The sequence below is a fragment of the Amblyomma mixtum genome, chromosome 4 (assembly GCF_055824585.1).
Source record: "Amblyomma mixtum isolate Tamu chromosome 4, ASM5582458v1, whole genome shotgun sequence".
Classification (NCBI taxonomy): Eukaryota; Metazoa; Arthropoda; class Arachnida; order Ixodida; family Ixodidae; genus Amblyomma; species Amblyomma mixtum.
In genome coordinates this window covers 110,337,029-110,354,237 of record NC_143015.1, presented here as the reverse complement: position 1 = coordinate 110,354,237, position 17,209 = coordinate 110,337,029, and the positions used below count along the sequence as shown (strand labels likewise).

General features: G+C 46.7%; 1 protein-coding gene across 3 annotated transcripts in view; it reads left to right on the top strand.

Annotated features, from left to right (window-relative positions):
• The window catches only part of unk (RING finger protein unk), a 36,932-nt gene that overhangs the window by 9,671 nt on the left and 10,052 nt on the right, over window positions 1–17,209 (top strand). For 2 of the 3 annotated variants that reach the window (XM_089587554.1, XM_089587553.1), the window contains exons 5-13: window positions 731–1,058; window positions 2,418–2,507; window positions 8,304–8,477; window positions 9,240–9,417; window positions 9,770–9,889; window positions 12,067–12,215; window positions 13,621–13,851; window positions 14,323–14,397; window positions 16,776–16,940. In XM_089587554.1, the coding sequence (XP_089443680.1) occupies window positions 731–1,058; window positions 2,418–2,507; window positions 8,304–8,477; window positions 9,240–9,417; window positions 9,770–9,889; window positions 12,067–12,215; window positions 13,621–13,851; window positions 14,323–14,397; window positions 16,776–16,940 (1,510 nt within the window). The remainder of the gene's footprint in view (window positions 1–730; window positions 1,059–2,417; window positions 2,508–8,303; window positions 8,478–9,239; window positions 9,418–9,769; window positions 9,890–12,066; window positions 12,216–13,620; window positions 13,852–14,322; window positions 14,398–16,775; window positions 16,941–17,209) is intronic. The other variant, XM_089587555.1, reaches the window with a different exon arrangement.

Sequence of the window (17,209 nt, the reverse complement as noted above, 5' to 3'; positions counted from 1 at the left end):
ACGCAATAGGTTTCTGTGCAGATTGGTATTCTGTGCTCTGCAGTGCCTTGATATTCTCGCTGCTATCAATCAGAATGGTGTACTGTGCCACATTATTTGTGTCAAATCCACATTTTCTGCGTGCGCTTTGCACCAGCTGCCTGCCTTGCATGTTTGAGTCTTGTTCCCTTTTACAGCAACAGCCGTTAGTGGTGCATTTCGCGGTTCTGCGGCGTAGGCTAACGTGAAGGAGAAACTAGGGAGTGCCACTATTTGCCACACCACGGATTTGTGGTGCCCTATTTGCGCAGTGGCATGAACTATTAGTTTTGCGGCTCGTGCTTCTGTGTATAGAGGGCGCCACTTGACGGCACGGCGAACAGTGCAGTCAGCGCCGCACATAGCTGCTGATGAACCTTGCTTTACACAGGTGTAGTAACAAGTGGTCAGTTTTTCTCGTCTTTGCCCTTAATAAGCGTTCTTCGTTACCATCGGCATCCCGAATGCTCTAGGGTGGAAAAGCCTTTGTAGTGAACTGCTATCAAGCCTGAAAGGGGTACGTGCTTGTGTAAAAGATGGGACGAAAACGAGGAAACACAAACGACATGTACGACATGTTTCCTCGTTTTTGTCCCGTCTTTTGCACAAGTGCTTTCAAGCTATGAACCAACTCGCCCAGATTAGAGTTTTAATTGCTCAAACCTGCGGTCCTCTTTTCCCATCAAACCCGTTCTCCTCCTCCCCCGATCAGATCGACCCCCTGCCCCAACGTGAAGCAGGGGGACGAGTGGGGGGACCCGGCCAACTGTGACAATGGGGACAGCTGCTCGTACTGCCACACGCGCACCGAGCAGCAGTTCCACCCGGAGATCTACAAGTCGACCAAGTGCAACGACATGCAGCAGGCCAACTACTGCCCCCGGGGCCCCTTCTGCGCGTTCGCCCACGTCGAGAAGGAGATCTCGGCCGTGCGGGACCTCGGCCCCGACTACTCCACCAACCTGGCCGCCATCCTGTCCAGCGCCCTGCCCTCCTCCTCGTCGGCCGCCTCCTCATCCTCGGCGGCAGCCAACCACCAGGTGCGTTGCTGCCTCTGCCAAGCAAGTGCCGCTTTTCATGAAGCAGTCTTTCCGCGTGTCTCCACGTGAATAGTATGACCAGTGTTGACGGAAGCCGGATTCATTTATTTGTTTTTTTTTCTTAGAGCGAACATCCCCAATTTGGTGAAAAACTAATGCCTGCAAGGAGAGGGCTGAGTCGGGCTGGTTGGTTCATGTTGAACGGTACGTCGAAACAGCACTGATGGACAGGACGGGAGAAGAAGAGACAAGACGCATGTGTCCCGTCCGTCAGCGGTGTTTCGTTGTACCATTCAAAATGCCTGCAGTCTGTAAGCTTGGGAGTTTAAACGGGTGCGTATTTTAACAGGTGCACATGACCCAATCAAGTTAAGTGTGAGGGGATAAGCGGCACGGTGTGTTGTGCAAGACTGACGCAAGACTCGTGTAGTTGGGAGAAAGCTTGCAGACAGTGGTCGTTTCTCCTGCAGTTCATAGTAGTGACTGTTAGTGCAACCTCCAATGATTCTGGATTTTGAAAACTTATAACTTGATTTTGAAAAAAAAAAAAAAAAAAGTTCTGCTGGCACGCAGTACCTTTTGTGAACCCTCGCTGTAGGAGGCGGGTTTGATGTTTTGCTGATTCTGCGACTTTTCAGATAATTGGTCGTACATACAGAGCTTTGTGCAAGGTGGCACAAGCCTCTGGTACCTTTTAGCATGGGTAAACATTGTGACCGTGATAGGTCTGCAGTAAATTTTATTTGCAGGAAAGTGGCCTTCAAATGGAATAATACTGCCACAGTTGTTTCTCTTGCCACGGATGACGTGTAGCTGCCTGTTTGCCTGAACTCACGTTACTGTGGTTATTCATGTTTTTGTAAGGCAGACTGTTTGTTTCATGACGACAATAATGTATGTGTTTATCGCTGCGACTGCAGCTGATTTATGGCAAGGCTTGTAGTAATCTCAAATCGCACATCTTCAGTGTATTAATTTGTGTTAATTCGAGCAGTGCATCATCAGGTGCTGTGTTGTTTACCTCGTGCTCCACCCACTTTCTTTAGACCTGCTTTTTTTATCCTATTGAAGCCTTAATCAACCTGATTGCTGCTCCAGCTAATCATCTCGTACGGGAACGAACAGCGCGGGCATTTAGGTGCTGGGGGTTGTGTCGCGAGTTGTGGAGTGTAGCTCTCTTTCTGGGTTGTCATAAGCAACAGGAAGCAGCAGGCGAAGAGTCATGACAGGGGGTTGTTGAACTGGGTGGTCTAATTAATGGCTCCCCGACATTAATTTCCTATATCAGGTTTCTCTAAAAGCTGTTAGAACAGGGGTGGGCTGCAGTTTGTTCGAACGGGTCCGTGCTTGGCTTTACAGGGCGGTTCCAGCTCTCCAGCTTGCAAGAATGACAACCCTTTTTCACATGTCGGATCGCACGATCACATCATGCCTGACCAGCATGCTGCGGTGAGCGCCCACGTTCGTTGTGTCTGAGCTGTGTCAGTGCAGTGATGGTGGTGCTCTTGCGCGCTGATGGAGGGAGGGGAATTATAAGGCAGAGAATTAGCTGACTCCTCTTGTTTGCTCTCTCTTCATTTTTTTTTTTTCTTTAGTGTACATTCTCGGTGGCAAACTTCGCGCCTCCAGGTCAGTTTCCTTTGCGGGAGTAATGTGGAGCAGTACTTGGCAGGGGAGCGAACCTTACTTTGTAAGAGGGGAGACGTGAAAAAGCAGGGATGTTTCTGCTCAGCTGTTGGCTATTTGTAAGAGCTTTCTTTTACCACTTTCCCAACTTTCATCTCTTGTTATTTAAACGCTACCTGGTGTCTTGTTAGTGCGAAGATGAGCTGAGATAGATGGCCTGACTGATACGGCTGAACCTCGTTACAGTGAACAGATAAAAAGTCATAAAACAGTTCAATTTAGCCAAAACTAAATTCGCGGTGGCTCAGTGGTTACGGCGCTCGGCTGCTGGCCCGAAAGACGCAGGTTTGATCCTGGCCGCGGTGGCTGAATTTTGATGGAGGCGAAATTCTAGAGGTCTGTGTACTGTGCAATGTTGGTGCACGTTAACCCTTTGAGGGTCGATTTATTTTGAAGAAAACTTTCCCAGGTGGTCAAATTACTTTATTGCGGATCTTGAATCTACAAAATGTATATGATCGAGAATAAATAGTAAAAAAAAATTAGGAACAGTACTTTGGTGACAGCATCACTCGCAACTGGAAAATGTTCAATATACTAGAATAGCAACAATGATAAGCAAGCTAAGAGCAGCGCCAATAAAGATAGAAATCAACTTTCGCCGGCTCTGCAAAACAGTGCCCAAAAAGAGAAAACACGTTTCGCGCGACTCCGTTGCGATCCCGCGGCGGAATCAAAACCGCATAGGCACTTTGCCGCAGAGAGCGAGAATACCTCGCGAGCAACGGTGATAAGCAAGCTAAGAGCAGCGCCAATAAAGATAGAAATCAACTTCGGCAGCCCCTGCAAGATAGTGCCCACAAAAAGAAAACTCAAATTTCGCGCGACTCCGTTGCGATCACGCAGCGAAACCAAAACTACAAAAGGGGTGTTGCCGCAGTCTGTGCCGCCGCGCTAAAGCTAGACATAAGTTCTGCTTATCTCCGTAAGAAGGCAGCACAAAATTCAAACACTTCTTGTAAGTCCTAAGAGGTGGCAGCACCCCCCAGTGAGCACGCATTGTTCTTTTGGCGCAAAATTTCAAACGGAAGATCGAAACCGTACCCGTACGGTAAAGACCTTGTGGGACAGAAAACCGCCGCCATACATATACGGCAAAAACCTTCAAAGGGTTAAAGAACCCCAGGTGGTCGAAATTTCCGTAGCCCTCCACTACGGCGTCCCTCATAGCCTGAGTTGCTTTAGAACGTTAAACCCCAACAAACCAATAAACCAAAACTAAATTAAGATGTTGCTAAAATTAAAATGCTGCCAAACGCACGTAGGAGCAGCGCAGTTTTGTTCAGTGAAGGGACAGCAACTCTGGCGGCCCTTACTGGAGAGTAAGGAGAGAAATTTTCCGAAGTTTTAGCTGCATTTTAAAGTCAGTCGCAGCCGTCCCTTACTAGGTCTCGAAGAGCCGAGTGCGAGGCAGCAGTTAGGCTGGCTTCCTCACATTACAGGAGTGTCGCGTGGGAAGTGGCGCACCAGAACGGAAGTCGTTGCCATTTTCCTCGCGTCTCTGACAGCCAGTATGAGCAATGGGTGATTACTGCAATGCTGCAGCTGCCCACACAGCTGCTTCTACGGCACTGTTGATGTGCGCAAAGCGTGAGCAAGTGCCAGCCATCTGGCTACCAACTCTCTACGCTGCTGTATCTTTTGTGCAAGATAAAGATCACCAAATTTATATATATATATATATATAATCTGTCTAGTGGTGTGAATTTTCTGTGGTGGTAGTAGAAAAGACCGGTATAAATACTGAGGAAAATTTTGAGCCTCAAGATCTTACTCCTTGTCAAATTATTGTCCTGTAAAGTGCCCTTCTTGGCTTGATTTGAGTGGTGTTTGCGATTTTTTTCACTGCGAAAATCCAGGAGCCGAAAAATATTTTTGCACTGTTTCCAACAGAAGAGTTTGCATATATATTTGCAGCAAAAACATTCAGGTTCCACAAAATTTTATTTTTCTCTCTGCAAGTTTGTGAAATTGCAAAAGTGACATTTACCATCTCTTCTGATATGTGATTTTTTTTTTTCCCCGAGTAAACTGCAGGTTTTATCAAAACTAAAGTCCAAATCTGTGTGTCAATGCATTTTTCATGACATAGAAATTTTCACTGAAAACAAAAAATGGTCATGGGACCTCTGTTGCTATCCTTATCTGACTGGGCACAACAAAATGCGTCATTATTTTTAATCGTGAAATGACATTGATCAGGAAAATCTTTTTTCCATTTGCTCATTTTAGAGTTCTTCTACAACTTTTTTTTGTTGTGCTGTGAGGACTGACATTTTGTATGAAACTTTTTTTTTATGCCGCAAATGCTTGGATGTCTGCTACAAAAGGCCGCTGTTCCTGCTAAAGAACCTGAAATTGTTATGCAAGAAGCTGGTCGTCAGTTCCACCGTTGATTTGGTGGTATCTTGGAGGTTCGATTGAACAAAAATGCCCTTATTGGTTTTCTCTGAAGCTTTCAAGAATCAAGAGAAGCTGTGTTTTTTTCTTTTTTTAGGAGATGCAAAGCAGGAGATGCAGCCGCATCAGCACAAGTGTCATTAATTAAGTATGAACAGCTAGGTTAGAGGCTACTGATTGATGTGAAGAATGAAAGAGAGTTGTTCGGATAAGTACAAGGTCAGTGAAATGGCAGACTGTATAGCCTTATAACGATGTGCTTAAATTTATAAGAGCTTACCATGTGAGCAACGTGCAGGAGCGTTTGCGTTTCGTTCGTGTTCATGAACGTTTGATACGGTCCAAATGTCTCTCACGCTGTGCTTGGGAAATTTTCATCAACTTTCATCCATGCATGACACAGTCCAAAAGTTTGAACTTGTGCCTGGTTTGAGGTCTGTGCTTGGTGGTGCTTTGTTTAAGGGGGGACGAGGGTCTTACAACTAACTTTTTTATTTATGGCTAGAATTCCATGAAATTTTGCACACATATGCATTTTTCTCTTCTGATTCCAAATATGTAATCAGAATTGAGCTGGTGGTCTTAGATCTTACAAAGTCTAGAATGTAATTAGGTAATTTCTTACGCAGCTTTAATGAACTTTCTCACTGCATTTTGTTGCTTTCAATTACATGAATTGATAGCCAGAGAGTTCCCATACCCGATGACATTCTTCGTTTTTCTCTAAAGGCATGTCATCCCGATATGCTATGTCGAGAGTAAAAGGTCGCAGTATTTGACACTGCGACTTGTTAAGCTAATTGTAAATTGCTATTTATACGTGGCCTAAACAAAAAAAAGTAAGAATGTCATCGGGTATGGGAATTTGCTGGCTATCAATTCATGTAATTAAAAGCAACAAAATGCAATGAGAAAGTCCATTAAAGCTGCGTAAGAAATTACCTAATTACACTTTAGAATTGAAGATAACTTTTGATCTAAGACCACCAGCTCAATTATGGGTACATTTTTGGAATCAGAAGAGAAAAATGCATCTGTGAGCAAAATGTCATGAGATTCTAGCCACAAATAAAAAGGTCAGTTTTAAGACCCTCATCCCCCCTTAACTTGACATCTCATTTGAGCAAATTGGACAATATCCCAAATAATTTGAGAGAATTGGAAAACATGAAAAGCAGCCTTCCTCCCTGCCTGTTAAACTGCCAGCCCCTCGTGTTATGGCACTAGTAGTTGACGCAGCTACACACAGAAGGTGCCACAAATTCATTGCACACTTAGTAGTTTGTGCGTCTGCTCAAAGAGGGCGACACAAGTCAGTGTGCTTTTGCGATCGAAGCCCACTTTCTAATGCATTCCTCTCTGCACTGCAGAAATTTTAACTTTTTGTTAGAAGAGCGTCAAGAAACTGTGCATTGGTTGTTTGAGCTTGCCGTGCTTTCCTTGCGTTATGGAGCAGCTTGAAGTACTGCCAACTAGGCCACTGCTAATCAGTGTAAACACACTGGAAACACAGTCGAAAGAGTTTTATAAGCTTAGCATTGTTGTATATTCATTGTTGTCCACAGCCTGTATACTATGCGCAGACTGGGGCACAATACCCTATAAACGCATGTAAGGGCCACACTTTTTTCCCATATTCAAGGGCCAGTTTTCGGGGTGCGGCCCATACACGCGATTCGTGAAAAAGATTTCTTTTTAGTAAAAACGCATTATTCAGGGAATGAGCGGCATCTATTCTGCGTTTGTCACTCGCGGAGTATTTCGACTCTGAGCTGGTGCTGTGCTCTGGTGCACGCTCATCCCAAAAGAAGCTGCGCAGCATGTCCGCTGTCAACGCGTAGCCGTTGTTCCGCACTTCCATCACATTGCAGAGCAACTCTTTTTCCAGTTCGGGAAACTCGCACGGCTTGCCTCGGAAAGCGTGCTTTTTGCAGCTTGTGTTTCTCAATGCATCCTTTTGGTTGCACCATCATTGGACGCACTCCTCGGCCGCGTCGATGCCGTGATGGAGAGCTAACTCGCAGCTGTGTAGCCATAAGATGCTTGCCCATCGTGCTAAAACTGCAACACTCGGCGGCAGCACGCGAAAGCCACAACCACCATAACTATGCTGAACCATAGAGTGAACATGCTAACACGCCACAAAAACAACAAAAGGCTGAAGCTGGCGATGCTGATGGGGATAGTGGGAGGTCGCAGCGCAGGAAAAAGTTGACGGTGGTGATAATGACTGCAGCCTAGGGCGCCATCCATAAACGGCACTTGGAAGCTCCTGTGTGCATGCATGCCCTCCGCGATGAAGCACTCCGCAATTAAGCACACCATTGCTCGCAGCCGGAGCTGATCGTGGAGGCCACGGCCCGTGCATTTAGAAGGCCATTCTTGCTTGGGTTATGGAAAGTTTGGGTGGAGCCCTTACACAGATTTAATTTTTTTTTAAACATTTTCTTTGGGATAACGTGGTGCGGCCCATACACGGATGCGGCCCTTACACGCGTCTATACGGTGTGTTCCTAGTGGGAAGTCGTTTTGGCCAGATTCACGTCTGATATCTGCATAGTAGACAAGTATATGGTTAACTGGATGCATAGTGATAGAGGCTTCTTCTTGGACGAATGACAAATTGGGAGCTTTTGGCTGGCAGATATTAAAGAAAAATGGAGTACTTCTCAGGCATCTTTTATATTTTTCATCTTTGTGTTTTCCTTCTCATTACTTCATGATGGTACTCAATATGTGAGGCATGTGTGGGGTTGGTTTGTTTTGATTGCAAAGTAAATGCATCTTCTGTTGAGAAACTTGAAGTGAGACTGAAACGGGGTCCTAATTGTGTGCCGTTTTGCTGGGTCAGATATAAGCCTGCTGTGGAATGCTTCTGAAATGCGACTTTGATGAAGAAATTTAATTTCTTTTGCATCCAGGGCGCATGGCTTGAGATCGGTGTAACTTGCATCGTGGGAATTGCTCTCCATGCATGTATTTCGGGTTTCGTGCGAAGTCTGCGACGAAGTGCCCTGTAAACTTTTCAACTGTGGCTGTACGCACATTAAACACCCTTCAGAGGGCGCGGTTACAGAAAGGGAGGAAAGTTAGCGGGAACAAGGGTGCGCGTTTCAGTGGCGTCCCGTGCTCACCAGCAGTTTGTGTCTTCTTTTCCAGGCATCTTTAGGAGAGAAAGCGTGGTACGCTGCGCAAGCCAATGACTGCGGCGGCAGCACCCCACTGCCCAACCCAATCGGGCGGCCCCGGTCCTATAGTTCTTCCACTAACCACTCGTCGGAGTCGTTACCACTACACCAGAAGGCTCCAGGCTCTGAACGAGAGGACAGAGAGGTGGGCACCTTCTTTTATTGCGCTATGTTGTCTCGCTAGCGAAAAAGTCCTGTCTGCAGGTGAAGCCTGAGAGTGGCAGGAAAACTGGTCTCGCGACAGCTGCAGCCTTGTGTTGTGTCAGCTGCTACCAAGTGGAAAGGAGGAAACTGGTTTCGTGGCAGCTGCAACCACCATGATTGGCTCCGGCTGCGCCGATGTGGAAAGAATGAAATCATTGCACACCAGTTGCTCCTAAGATGAAACAGCAAGTTAGTTACACAATATCTACAGCTAAATGGAAAGGAGGGAACCTTCTAGCGACTACTTTGCCGAAACTGGTCTCCACCCCTTCTTTTAACTTTCTATATCCTACATTCCACTCCCCCTTTCTCAGCTTGCGCCTCATGGCAGACTTCACGAAAAAAAAAAAAAAAGATGTGCATCACGCCAGTTCTAGGCAGTAGACAGAGGACAACCTAATTCACGGGATGCAGCTGGTGTAGTGTGCCAATGAAGGTGTGGTTTTACTAACAACACCTTCTTCACGTTTAGTTTAACTTGGTAAGGCATTTATGAAGATGAGTCTGAACACGCATTCATTCTTTGACTTAAGGAAAGAACTGAAATTTCAACTAGGATGCTGACGCTGGGCATAGGTCTGCATTTCTGTTGCTTTTCTGTCCGGAAAGTGAAACCTTGTCGGTCGAAGTTGTCGGTCAAACAGTCGTGTGGACCCCCGCCCCCGTAGCTTAGCTCACGGCTGACCTTCCTGGTGACGTGCAGGCGAGCATCCGCAAGCAGCTCAAGGCGATCGACAATGAGCCCATGGCGGACCCCCTGGAGAAGGCACGCCTCAAGCAGGATGTCTGGCTGGTGCATGGGCTGACCCCTCCCCCCATGACCTCGACCGCCTCCTCCTCCTCATTCTACCACTCGACAAACACGGTCGAGTCGGTTGTCGGTGGGTCCACTTTGCTATCGTGCGCTCTCGTACGTTCTTGCCAGTTCCTCGAGAGTGCTTTAGCTGCATATTTAATGGATGTTGAAAGAAGCACGATCCGCCTGGAGCTAGTCCGAGATCGTTGTTCTCCAGCGAGTGTCTCGGAACCTCTCAAGTTCCGAGATGGGGTTGACGTAGCGAATTGAAATGCATGCTTTCCCAGGCTGTGCAGAGATTTCAAGTATCATGATTTGATATTATGTGAGTTTAACTTCGCAAGTGTCAGCTGCGTTTAGTGCTGTGAGATATTGCGTTAATTTTTAAACGTGTTGCAAAGGTACAAGCATTTTTTTTTTCTTTTTTTTTGTTGCAGGTGTTGCACTTGATGACCTTAGCCTTGAAGACATCAATGTTGAAGCCTCTATAGACAAAGATTTAGAAAATGATTCCAATCCTGTTAGCACATCAATTACACAAGGACTGACGAGTTCAGGTGAGTAGTCCGCTTGGAATGCTTCGGTTTTTTGTGGAAGTGGCAAACATTTCCTGTGCACTGGCAGTAGAAAGCGGGAACTAGAACTGTTTGTTTTTTCGTTTGAACTTATGGTTGCGGATAGAGGAACAGCTTAAGGGGGGACACTGGTCTTGAAAAGAAAATTTTATTAATTTAGTCATAGTTATGAAATTTTCAGGCCCCATGTATTTTTGTGCACTGATTCTAGATACGTCATTTAATTTCATGCAAAACAATTCCTTGAGCACTTGTGCACTTTTTATGCAAGTATTTTGCAAAGAGTTTTGAAGAAAATTTGCTGCAGGAAAATGTGTCAAATATATGCCATTGGGTTCTCTCGACACGAAGGAATACAATAAGGGTAAAATTATCATCCTGGTTCTCATAGAACTTGAGTAATAGGGTACTGAAGCTGCAACTTCACACACGGGAGTACACATTTTCCTTCTCATTTCTGAAGCGACAACTTCAAAACTCTAACTTAAGTTCTATGATAGGCAGGAAGACAATTTCACCCTTATTGTATTCCTTGGTGTCAAGAGAACCCAATGGCATACATTTCAGCGAGTTTCCCACAGCAAATTTTCTTCAAAACTCTCTGCAAAATACTAGCATAAAAAGTGCATAAGTGCTCAAGGAATTGTTTTACATGAAATTAAATGACATATTTAGAATCAGCACACAAAAATACATATTCCCTGAAGATTTCGTAACTGTGACTTCATTAATAAAAAATTTTTTTTCAAGATCAGTGTCCCCCCTTAACAGTAGTGTGGCCAGCTCGAACAATTCCTGGTTGTCAGATTGACCAGCGTGCCATGAGGTTCATGGTGCCTCTACTGCTGTATTGGATGTCAGTGTTGTAGTCTTTCAGCAGACGCTTCATGGAAGCTGCATGGAACCAAAAGTGCTTGGTTTGCCAGGAGGCGTGGCAAGTCTTGGCACCCACAACTCGGGTTTATTACGCACAGCTAAACTTAAGACTGAGGGGGTGGTAAAGCCAAGTGTCGTCAGCAAAAGCTGCGTGCGTGTGCGATGAACTTTGCAATATTGGGTTTGTTTAGTGACGTGGCTACAGAACGACGTGCTGTGGGACTGCAGCAGTGATCACGACAGCAGCACTAGTGAGGATGATGGCGAATGTGCCCACGAGCACACCTGCACGTGGCTGACAATAAGCGGCTCTGGCCAGATAACACTATCGTGTTCTACTCTTGAAGACGAAGCTTCAGCATTTTCCTAGTTTTTTTTTTTCTGACATGCGATGTTTCTTGGGGGGGGTGTCGACTTACAGTCCTGTAAAAACGGCGTGAATTCGGTACGAATACTACTTCACCAAGGTTTTGGTCACAGGTTTTAATTTCCACTTTTCTTCGGGTATGTAAATGCCCGAATTGGAGATTTTACATCGGCAACCGTATATATGGCGCATTTGGCAAAATCGCGGTGTGATTTTCTGCCTCCCCATCCCCATGACTACTTATAACTCCACACACCCCATGGGGTCACTGCACCTGGCTACTCCAACGCAGTCAGCAAAAAAGCAATCACTAGAGCTTATAACCTGTGGCACTATTGCACATGTAGTGGTCTAAATGCTACAGAAACCTTACTCCCCTACTCAGATGTTCTGATTGCCACCCCAAGCTGCCAGGGAAGTTTGCATTACCACCTGGGTGAAGGTCTGGTGAATTTTAAGCTTTAGCTCTTGCTCATCACATTTCGAGATTTTGTGGGGTCTGCTACCACCCTGAGATCACAGCACCATCCGTGGCAGCAACTAGAAAACAGCACATCTCGCATTGAGACTTGTAGCGCCATCTACAATAATAGCCTTGTAGAAACAACCACCTGCCGCATGCCAATGATGATGTCACGGTCCAGTATGGTGGATAGAAGTGGAACTTTGTGAGTATGATGTCAGGGGACAAAATGGAAAAGTACCTAATCACCTGGCAATACATCACGTGGATGATAGATGGCACTACCGAACAGCTAACGCTCCTTACTTCGTTTTCCAGACGGTGGCGACCTTTTTTTTTTTTTCACCCTTCGTTGTTTTGCCATTTCTTGTTTTGATGTTACCTCGTAGGGTAGCCTTCTGTGTACTGAAGGTGTTTGTTCTGAGGGACGGCATGGTGGCTACTCGTGTGCAGGCCTGCTGGGAAGCTCGGCGCCCATGAACATTCCTGGGGCGAGTGGCATGCACTGCAACCGCCGGCTCGGGGGCAACATGTCGCCCCCCGTGGGTTCCCTGCCCCACAGCCTCGGCCTGCAGTCCAGCCACGACCACGCTATGGACAAGGTGAGGCCCCGCCACTCTCGTGTGAGACCCTTCGCAGCAGTCCCGAAATGCCGGTGGGCGTTGTTCATTCGGTTTTTAAGGGGGGACCCTGGTCGTGAAAAAAAAATTTTTATTAATGAAGTCACACTTATGAAATTTTCAGGGAACATGTATTTTTGTGCGCTGATTCTAGATATGTCATTTAATTTCATGTAAAACAATTCCTTGAGCACTTGTGCAATGTTTATGCAAGTATTTTGCAGAAAATTTGCTGCAGGAAACTCGCTGAAATGCATGCCATTGGGTTCTCTCAACACCAAGGAATGCAATAAGGGTAAAATTATCATCTTGGCTATCATAAAACTTGAGTTATAGAGTTTTGAAGTTGTCGCTTCAGAAATGAGAAGAAAAGTGTGTATTCCTGTTTCTGAAGTGGCAGCTTCAGTACCCTACAACTCAAGTTCTTTGATAGCCAGGATGATAATTTTACCCTTATTGCATTCCTTGGTGTCAAGAGAACCCAATGGCATGCATTTCAGCGAGTTTCTTGCAGCAAATTTTCTTCAAAACTTTTCCCAAAATATTCGCATAAAAATTGCACAAGTGCTCAAGGAATTGTTTTACATGATCCGTGCTCCGTGATCAATTTTGGCCACATCTGCGCGTGCGCGAGTTCGCCGCGTCACGTCACTGGAGAGGCGCGCATGGTCGGCGGCAGCTCCGCCGGTTGCCCTTCGCCGTCGTTTGTGCGCTCTGCGCGTGTTTACCGAGTGTGCATCGGCGCGCGCTCGGCTTCCTCATATGACGCTACTGTGCATGCGCCACCTTGTCACCCTCCTTTTGCCCTTCGTTGCGGCGCATGTGATAACGCTGCGAGGTATATGTATAGGAGCGCTCGTAGAAGAAATGCACACGCCTCGCCATGAACGAAGATCCCGAAGTGGTGGCTTGCAAGTTGGCCCAGAGGCAGTGGTTATACGAGAAGCGCAAGGCTGACCGAGCTGCTGAAGCGCCAGAACAATTATGTGTGCCTATATGATTCACATGAGACAATGACACACTGCCAGGAGTAACCGTGGTACATCTACAGGGGAACCACAAGTACACAACCATGGCATAGCCACAAGCTAAACCACAAGCATCAACGAAGCTTTTCGCTGATATCCGGGCTTAACCTAAGCCATAGCCAATTTTTTTTGGTGCGCCGCCCACTGAACTTTCTGTGCAGGGCGCCAGATGTTCCTTGGCAAATGTGTTACATCCAGAGCAGTGCAAGTAATCGGCCCAGTATTGAAAATGCATCGGCAAAGGCTGGCCCTACAAAGGACCAGAGTGAAACCATTCGTTTGCAATATTGGGCCCATTGCGTGTGCTGCTTGGGATTTGTACTTGTTCTTAGCGGCAGTGTCTGTTGATGGTGACGCAGGCGGCCGCGGCCTTCTACAGCCACTCGGGTGGGGCGGGCTCCTTCTCGGGGCCCAAGTACCCGTCGGGTGGCGGGTTCCCGGGCATGTACGACTTCAGCCAGGGGGCGTCCCTGTCGTCCCCGTCCTCGTCACACCTGCTCTGGGACGATCGGCTGGCCCCCAAGGCACCCCCTGGGCTGCACCAGCCGTTGCCGGGCTCCTGGGAGGAAGGCCTGGTGCAGGCGCGAGCCGTGAGGACACCTTCTCTCTCTTTCTTTGCGGACTGCATGCACGTGGCCAGTTGTGTTCCCTTTGGCGTGTGTAACTAGCCAGCAGTAAAACTTTTCATTGGAAAGTGACTCATTCGTTGTGGCTTTGCAGTTATCCTTACCGTGTCCTTAGCAGCAGCTCCTGAATGTTTGGTTGCCATGGACCTTTTTAGTTCCTGAAGTTAATGAAGGTCTCTGGAGATTTGGCACTGTGTAGAGAACGTGTGTGCTCTAAAGTAAAGGATGTCTGCATTTCACGACACTTGCCCTCTTTTCCCGGCGATCTTTTGGGGAGCTGAATTTGCTAACATGGCTGGGTGCCTCTGTTCGGTAGCATTTGTGCACCTTGATCAGGGGTTGTGGCATGCTGGGCATTGTTCTCCAATTAGGGTATCTGTTTGATAAAGTTTGAATGTGCACTGCAAACTAACGTTTGTTCTTTTCTTTTGGCAGGTGTATGAGGCATGGAAGCGAGAAGTAGAAGAAGCGAAGCATAGGGAAAAGGTGGCTGAATGTCAACGAGATGAGGTGGGTTTGCCTGCTTTTGTCTCGTGTTTGTCCATGATGAATTCATCCTGTTCATTGTGATGAACGAGATGAATTGGCATTGTTCGTGCAAGGTGTCTACATGCATGGCCTGTCGTGTATTTGCTGTGTGGCGCAGGCGGCCTAAGTTTTTATTCTTTCGTGCATGTGTAGTTGGATACAACTCAATAATGAAAGGGCAGATGCCTGTTAAAAAAGACCTCCAGCCAGTAGCGTTGCCTGTATGTCGTGACGTCGTGGCGGCTAATCCCTCAGTCCGCGTTTAATCCTGTAGCACCTGCCAGCCTCCTGCAATGTCACACTACTAGGTGCAAGGGGATCAACCGCAACATCATGAGACCCCGTTGGTGTCAGTGGCTGAACGGTCTCCTATTGGGATGGAGGGCCAGTGTTCGTAGGCTACATTGTCCGAAAGGAATGTGTCCTCCCTTGTCGTTTTAACTATGGCACAGTCCTGTGTAAAGGGCAAAGCTCCTCAATTGGGCAGACGTATGCAAGCATGACCAGATAACCACATAGTTCACAGACCACATGCACTTCAGTGCATCTGCCTGCAGTGCCAAAACAGACCATCAAGCGCACCTTTGAAGTGCTGTTGTACACTTGCAACACTAAATAGGTGCTTCGTGCATTCCTTATGACATTGAGTTTGTGTGTGATAGTCCAGTAGTCCAGGAGAGTAAAATGGATCTGGCTGGGATCTGTCTTGGAGCTAACGGATGACCGATGGTTACCCGCTAGGGATGACAGACTTGGTTCCAGCGAAAGGAAAACTTGGGCATGACTGACCGAAATTTTCGTGCAGGGATGGGGTTAGGAAGTTTGCTTGGATAGGTGAGCCGTGGCTGGCGCAGGGTATTGGGTGATGGATAATGGATGAGCTCGAAAAGAAAACTGTCTTTCTGTGAGTGCTATTTGGCTTGTGATAGTTATAATTCAGCACCATGAGAAATGCCAGGGGCAAGTATGGAGGGTTGTTCAGTGCAGAGCTGGCTCTGAGAAGAAAGTGACAGTGTTGCTCAGTGTTGGGGAAGAGAAATATGCCCTCCCTGCTTCTTCTGGCTCCGTGACATTGGTCAACTACCGTTGAAACCTGCATACATTATGGACCCACCTATAATACGAGGATAGGAAAAGCTGGAAGAACAAAAGTTTTCTTCCACATGTAATTTTAGTGAGCAAAGACCACCGAAAGTGCTTATTCGCACTGCATTTCGTGCTTAAGTGATTTTTCATTATCGGAGAAGCCTGTTTCAGCGAACCGGCTGCTGTAACTATAGGTCTACCCCTAAACCTTAGCACTCTCTATCTTATCCAGTCCATGTAGGAGTGCTCGACGCTGTGCTGTTGCTTTCGACAGTTATGCATGTCTTGGCTCAGCTACTTTGTACAGCTTTCACGGTCACGACATATTGCAAGGTGCAATTTTCCTACTTCGATTGGGTGGGCATCGCGAGATCAGCACGGTGAAGTGGCATTCAAATCAAAACATACATCTCACTCCACATCTGCACAGTGCCTCCTCTCGCTGGAAACCTGATGGTGATAGCGCTGAATAATAACATACATACTTACATACATACATACATACATACACATATTCTTTATTTCTCTAAAAGAGAAAAAGGCCCCTAGGCAAAAAGCTACATCAGAGTAGCTTGACTTAGGCCTGGGGCCCATTACAAGGCAGCAGGGCATACAGAATTCGGACATAATAAAGCGCAGGGTCAATTTGGCTAAGCACTGCAATTTCGAACAAAAAAAAGAGACGAAACACGTAAGGGTTTTTTTACCAACTAAATCAAATTGAACATGACACAATATAACAGGAAAGGAGAACAATAAATGAAATCATAATCAGACATCGAGAACACAACGCTACTAAATAGCTCTAAGCGACAGACATAAGTACATAATAAGATGTTCACTATGAGTTAATAGAAATAGGGAGGTAGAATTTTCTGTTTGTGAGATGCAGTGAGGATGTACAAGCATGTACACAGAACAATAGTTAAGAGAAAAAACTGTCATCATCCATATGACTGAGAAAATTTTTCATAAAAAACATTTCTTTTACAGCCGGCATTCCCACACCACCATTCATTTGAATTAACGAAACCAGGACTGCTGATTTAGGCTGAAAATTTGACATGCTGACGGCTACATAAGAACTCCTTACTATGTGGGTTTTTATGGTGTTTTCTTCGTGAAGGACACTCTGCACGCATTGAGCACACATTGTTCTGCTGTGGCGGTAACCAGTGCTGGTTGTGGGGGTGATGGTTAATAGTTGTCAGACTCCCTTTTCATCGCAGAGAGTGCTCGGTGACGGCCGCCTCTTCTTCTCTCCCTCTGTGCAGGCCCTAGGCCAGATGGCGATGCTGCAGAAGGAACTGGAGGCCCTGGCGTCTGGGCGGGCGGCTGGCTTTGGCCCCCTGCGGTTGCAGGAGCTCGAGAAGCTGCCGGCCGCACAGCTGCGCCTGCTCCAGGAGCAGCTGCGGGCCGACCTGGATGCCGTCGACAAGGTCAGTGCTGTCCGCCCTGGATTGCAGTGGGATCTGTCTGTGCTCCTGTTGCATCATCTACCCATTGTTTCAGGATGTGACGTAAATTTTTGCAGAAGGAATCTTTGTGAGAATGTTGCATAGATAAGTTTGCGGTACGAGAAGTGAGGTTTGAGGTACACGCAAAAAAAAAAAAACGTCTGCAGAATGTGTCCGTAAAACGTGTCCACAGAATGTGTCCGTAAAACGTGTCCACAGAATGTGTCCGTAAATTGTGTCCGTAAAACGCG